The sequence below is a fragment of the Gracilinanus agilis genome, chromosome 1 (genome assembly GCF_016433145.1).
Source record: "Gracilinanus agilis isolate LMUSP501 chromosome 1, AgileGrace, whole genome shotgun sequence".
NCBI classification, from domain to species: Eukaryota; Metazoa; Chordata; class Mammalia; order Didelphimorphia; family Didelphidae; genus Gracilinanus; species Gracilinanus agilis.
The window spans coordinates 749,179,222-749,186,100 of record NC_058130.1 but is presented as its reverse complement, the minus strand read 5'-3'; the positions used below and the strand labels follow the sequence as shown (position 1 = coordinate 749,186,100).

The window sequence follows — 6,879 nt, the reverse complement described above, 5'->3', positions numbered from 1 at the left end:
GTGCTTTATCCTATGTGTCAACTGGAGGCTGTGTTATCTAAATAGCAAAAAAAAGTTTATTAGTGTTAATATATTATGATATGTATTTCTTAGAATAGTTTGGGACCACTGGAGGGCAATGCAAGAGAAGAGGTGAAAGTGCCATTTAGCAGATGAGGAAGCTGAGGGTTATATGTTAAGTAATTTGGCCAAGGACAGAGAATTAATTCATACGTGATTGTACCAGAATTCCATTGCTCTTGCAGTTATCTCAGCTCCTAGTGGAGCAATTATCATTCCTATATAGAGATTCTCAAATATAAATATTCAGTCCTGTCTACTCTTCTATGCTCCTGTTCTTCACTGTTTACTGGATATTTCAAACTGCATGTCCAACTCTTATCCAAAATATAAATCTACAAAATACCCTACTTTTCCTAATGCCTTTAATTCTATCAAAGGTTCTACCATTCTTTCAATCATTCAGATGAACAATTATGAGACTCTCTCTATTCTGCTTTCTCTATCTATATTCTTCTAAAATAAGTTGCTAGATTTTGTCAATTATACCCACACATCTCAAACATCTCCCATTTTTTCAGTTCACACAGCCACCACCCTACCTCAGCTTCATTACCTCTCACCTAAAATAATAGACTCTTCTTAGATCTTCCTCCTTCAAATATCTCTTATATTAAAAACCATTTTCCACTTAACCACAAAAGTGAAACAATAAAGCATGGGTCTCATCAAGGTACACCCCTTCTCAAGAAGCTTTAGTCATGCCTCATTGTTTTTATGACAAAAAACAAACTTCTCTGTCTCTTATTTCAGTTCCTTACCATTTGGGCTTTGGTTTACTGTTTCATTCAATTGAAAATAATTAATTAATTTTTCCTATGTTTCAAGTACTATAACCAACAGACTCAAATCCATCAGTGAGTCTGAGTGATGTCTACCCCAAGCATGTGAAGACTTCTCCTGGGCAAAATGGTGAAGGAGATACAGAGAGGGACAAAAATGGTTCCTTTCAACAAAGACCTTGCATTTTAATAGTGTCGACAACATGATAGCATTACTTACTAATAGGTACATACAGAATAGAATATATAGACTTCATGAACAAGATACAAAATCATTAGACATCAAGACCCACATCTTCGCCACTTGCCATTATAATAACTTTATTACATATTACTCTTCTTTTAATATTCTACCAAGAGCAAAAGTGATTTCTTTCCTTTCTTCTACATATATACTATTCCATTTCCTACCTTGATCTTTCTTCATATCTGTAAGTCAAGCCTACCTCATCTCCACGTCTTTAAATCCTTGGAATCCTTTGAGATTTAACTCAAATGCCACTTCCTACAGGTTTTATATATTGTTATGTTATGTTATGTTATGTTATGTTATGTTATGTTATGTTATGTTATGTTATGTTATGTTATATCATATCATATCATATCATATCATATCATATATTATGTTATGATTATGTTATAATCATATTATTTATTGTCATTATGATCACTGGTTAGAGAGATGTCTATAAGACTATAGGTTGTGAAGAAGGTAGTAGACTATGTTGGTAGAAGGAATTTCTTCATCTGAGAATTCTCTTAAGAGGGAATTCACAAGTCCAGTCTTCATGCCTGTCCTATTAATACTTGTTTCTGTTATTATTATTTAGAAGATATAGATACTTGTCATCCAATTAAATCCAAGTGTTATTACAGAAGGGAGCACTGTGCTGGCTGTTACAGAGATCAAAGGAAGGAAATGGGCTGCGCTGATATCTTTAGGATTCTGTCGTCTTCTATTGGCGAATGTAATTGAACAATTAAGAAATGCTTTTACAGACCACTTTGGCAAGTGCGTTCATTTACTTGCAAATTGGGAGAACATTTTGGTGGAAACATCAATTATGGGGTTTAAAGTGATTGTGACAAAGTTATGATTGAAAAGAAAACATCAGTGATTATCGAGGTCTATTTTCCTCTCTTTGAGAGGCAGCGTTGGCACGGTGGATAAGAGGGTCAGCCTTGGAGTCCACAAGAACCAGATTCAAATCCTGTCTCAGACACATTCTAGCTAGGCCATGCCAGGGAAGATGTTTAGCCTTTCGGTACTCCCAGGATACTCTTTAAATCATTATAAAGTTATAAAATCAGCCAAAAAATTATAAAATGAGTCGCAGATCTGGGTCAGTGGAAATGTCCATTCCTGGGAATTCCCATGCCAGTGAAATGAATGATCCAGAACTATGGTCTTCCCTATAAAACCAAACCAAATCTGTACATTCCACTTTTGTTTTTCACTGTCTGCATGAAGAAGAACCCAACGTCCATAGTCATTTACAAAGTCCCCAGTATGTGCCAGGATCTGTGCTTGGTGCCGGGGAGGCAAAACCAAGGACAAGGAAATGCATGATTTGGTGTTTATTTTTTCAGGTCCTCTCACCTCTCTCGGATTCCATCTTGGCTGAGAAGACAGTCATAGTACTGGATGACCGGGTCACCATCACAGATCTAGGGGTACAACTCGTGGCTGGCTTATCTCTTTCTTTGCAACCCAACAAAGGAAATAAAAGAGCCATTGTTTCAACAGCAGCTGCTCATGATATTCTTCGTACCCCACAACAGGTAGGGTTTCCTCCCCCAGGAATGCTTGGGTCCTTGGTAAATTCAAAATGACGTTGGTAAATTCAAAATGACTCCCTCCATTAAGTTGTAAAGGGCAGAAATGTATCGTGATTGCAGTGAGTTCTGGAAAAGCTAGAGATCTCCCAGGTGGCCCTTGCCTCTGGAAGAGGAAGTTATGGCTCAGTGTGGAAAGAGTTTCAGACTTGGAATCAGAGGATATGGGTTCAAATCCCTCTTCTTCCACTAAATCCCTGTAATGATCTTGGCAAAGTCACTTTATTCCATTCACTCTTAGTTTCCTGATCTTCAAAATAAGGAGATTTTAGTAGTTGGCTTTTGAGGTCCTTGCCAGCTTTAAATTGGTCATCCCCAAATCCTAAATCATATTAATCACTCTAGGATTCAGTTCCTTCCTCTGCAAGATGAGAGGGTCAGACTAGTTGGCCTCTGAAGACCAGTTCTAAATATTTGATGCTAGAATCCTAAATCTCTTTAATTCCCCAGGCCTTGTTTTCTTTATTTGCAAAATGAAAAGGGTTGGACTCACTGGACTCCATGGTCCTTTCCAGCTCTTATTCTCTGAGACTAGTTCCAGAATCAAAAGGACCTCAAAAAGACTTCAATCCATATCTGACTCATGAATCCCTTCTTTTTTGTTTTCAGACATTTCAGTCATTTCTGATTCTTCATGACTCCATTTAGGGGTTTCTTAGCAAAGACTCGGAAATGCTTTGCCATTTCTTTCTCCAGCTCATCTGACAGATGAGGAAACTGAGGCAAAGTTAAGAGACTTGGCCAAGGTCAGGAAGTGTCTGAGATCAGATTTAAACTCGGGTCTTTCTGTCTCTGGGCCTGTCATTCTATCTACTGCACTGCCTAGCTGTCCTGAATCCCTTCTAGAACATCCCCAATAAAGACTCATCCAGCCTTTGAGAGAGGATGACAGCTCTCCCTCCCAAGGCAGGCAGCCCCTTCCACTTTGGGAGAGTACTGCTCCTGGGGGGCTAAAATGAATATTCTGTACATTTATACATATGCTGCTTCTCCACTAACCATCTGCCTGGCTACGTGTTTATCTTCTCCAGGGCAAGTCTCTTGTTATAAGATGACAGAAAAATTATATTTCTCCACTTTCGCCAAAGCAGTGGGCTTTTTCCCCCTTTAGTTGTTTTTTTCTTTTAATTCTTTCAGATTTCCTTTCAGGTCCTTTTGCAAGCTTGGCTCATGTGTGCCAATTTGCTGTTGGTTTACACTATAATTATCTCAGGTCTAAAACACTCCTCTCATTTTCAGCCTTTAAAACAGAAAGACTTTGAAAAGGGAACCTGTGAAAGAATCTTGGCTTTCAAGTACCTTAAACTCATAATGCATCCCTTTTCTAAGTACCTCAAATGAGCCCATACATTCCTTTTCCCACATTGACTTCCTAATAAAGTCTGCTGAACGTGGTGTTTTCTGGAGGTGTGGGCTGATTAGTTGCACCTGGAAATGATTCCGATGCTTTGCCTGATATTTCAGAAATGGGCTTCCCAAAGGTCAAAGCCAAATTCACTTGTATGTCATGCTATAAATTAATGCGATTTTTAAAAGGCATCCATTATACAAAATCATTAAGTCTTTATTCCTGTGGAGAAATCCTCTTATCACTAATGTTAATTCGGTACGATGGAAAACAAAAAACAAATGCCCCGAACCAGTAGCAGCCCAACAACTGCTAAAACTCATCCCAAATACAAACGAGTGTATCTTGTGCTTCTTTTTCTAATCTAATCTTATAAAATAAAGAACGCTTTACAAGCAACCGTCATTTCTTGGATCCCGGTCAGCAATGGCTTGGTGATAGCTCTGGACTTTTATGACTCCAAGGATTTGGCAGTTAATGTCGATTCGTTAGATGAAATAATGTCCGCTCAGCCCAGTCTTCGATCCAAGTGGTCCATTAATCAATCAAGTGATCAATCAACAAATACATAATAAGTGTGTCCTGGGTGCCATGTGATAGGCTCGGTGTTGGGGGTAGAAAGATAGAAATCAACCAACCAACTAATCAACAGACATGTATCAAACATCTTTTATGGGCTATTTACACCAAAAAAGGTGAGGATATACATATAGTGAATGAAGTCATTGCTCATGAAAAGCTTACACTATAAAGGTGAGACAGATACCCACATCTAAGTCTAAATAATGTAAATAAACAAATACAGGGTTATTTGAGGGAGGTTATGTGCAATTCTATGCAAATATACTAGAGGTAACATGGTGCCATGGAAAAGAGAGCCAATGTTGGGGTTTATGGTGGTGGTGGTGGTATTTAGTCTCATTTCAGTCATGTCTGACTCTTTGTTGACCCCATTTGGAGTTTTCTTGACAGAGGCACTGAAGTGGTTTGCCATTTCTTTCTCCAGTTCATCATACAGATGAGGAAACTGAGGCAAACAGGGTGAATCACACAGCTAGGACGTATCTGAGTTCAGATCTGAATTTGGGCAGTCATCTGATACTCTACCCACTGTGCCAACTAACTGCCACCACCTTGGGGTTAGGGATTCAATTTTACATGTTTACTATGTGCCAGGAACTGTACTCTCTGTTTGGAATAGAAAGACAAAGGTGATAATAATTCCTGCCCTCAAAATGCTTATATTCTAGTGGGTTCAAATCTAGCCTCTGAAATATATTAGCTGTATTATCTTGGGATTTTTATTTTTCTTCTCAGTCCCCTTCTAAGACTATAAGTTACAGGTAAGTTTTCAGTCCATTTGGCTATAGGAGGTTCTCAACCACTGAATTTCCCATAACACTAAAATGATAGGTTCGATTAATGCATGAGTATATGAGTAATTTTATCTTCTTTTGATTATAATATTATACTTTTTTCATTTTCCTTAGGAAGCAATAGTCAGCTCTTGGCTTTTGTTCAGCGATGGCTCGGTCACTCCCTTAGACATTTACGATCCTAAGGATTTTGCTGTTGCTGTTACGTCGCTGGACGAGATGGTGGTGTCCGCCCAGCCAAACCTTCAGTCCAAGTGGCCCATTGTGGTTGCAGAGGGGGAAGGGCAAGGGCCTTTGATCAAGTTAGAAATGATGATCAGTGAACCTTGTCAGAAAACCAAGAGAAAAAGTGTCCTCGCAGTTGGGAAGGGAAGCGTCAGGGTAAAATTTGGGCAGACGGTGGATGAGAACCAAGGAAGCACCAATGATATCGAGGGTGTCAATCGTGAATATAAAGAGCACCTGAGTAATTCCATAGAGAGGGAAGGAGACCAGGAGAGGGCCATACAGGAATGGTCCAAACACGGCACTTCATTTGGCCAGGAAGAGAGTGGCAATAAAACCACAACTCCACAGTCATCTCCGGGGGGAAAGGGTAACAAGTTCCTAGAGAATGGCCAACTCCAGAATAATCCAGATGCCTTCACAAGTTTCCCTACCCAGGTGGAGTTACCAGAGCCAAATAATCCCAATGATCTTTCACTGACCTCTAGGGGGTTAACAGACTTGGAGATTGGCATGTATGCCCTCCTCTGTGTCTTCTGCCTGGCCATTTTAGTCTTCTTAATCAACTGTGTGGCATTTGCTTGGAAGTACCGGCACAAAAGGTTTTCAGTGAGTGAGCAAGGAAATATCCCTCACTCTCACGATTGGGTTTGGCTCGGGAATGAAGTGGAGCTCTTGGAGAATCCCGTGGACATCTCCCTCCCATCCGAGGAGTGCACCACCATGCTTGACAGAGGGATGCAGTTCGAGGAGAGCAACTTCCTTCTCAACGGCAGCTCTCAGTCAGCACTCCACAGCCAACTCCTTAGGCCTTCCGATTACGTTTATGAAAAAGAATTAAAAAGCGAACCTCTAAATCCTGGCCCAAAAAGGAAACGAGTCAAGTTCACTTCATATACCACTATTCTCCCAGAGGATGGAGGCCCATACACCAACTCTATTCTCTTTGACAGTGACGATAACATCAAGTGGGTTTGCCCAGATATGAGTCTTGGAGACTCCCAAGAGTTTAGAGACTATATGGAAAGACTGCAAGACCAGATGTAAACTACTTTATTATGTTTGTATTCACCTTTATGCCTTCTGTTTTGGAATGGTGGAGCAGGAAGTCCTGTCAGCAATAGGGGAGGACAAAGCCAAGCTCAAGTCGTGGAGGTCTGGAGGGACCACTTCACAAGCGGGTAGAAGAGCTACGACGGTTTCATTCGAAGCCAGGGCGTACCCCTCACAAAAACCGTACGGCGGATCCTGG

At 40.2% G+C, this 6,879-nt stretch overlaps 1 protein-coding gene across 1 annotated transcript in view; it reads left to right on the top strand.

Moving 5' to 3' along the window:
- Window positions 1-6,674, top strand: part of TMEM132B (transmembrane protein 132B) — a 421,888-nt gene extending 415,214 nt beyond the window's left edge. Inside the window, exons 12-13 of the mRNA XM_044685397.1 lie at window positions 2,433-2,624; window positions 5,517-6,674. Coding sequence (XP_044541332.1) covers window positions 2,433-2,624; window positions 5,517-6,674 — 1,350 coding nt within the window. The remainder of the gene's footprint in view (window positions 1-2,432; window positions 2,625-5,516) is intronic.
- The last annotated feature ends 205 nt before the right edge of the window (window positions 6,675-6,879 follow it).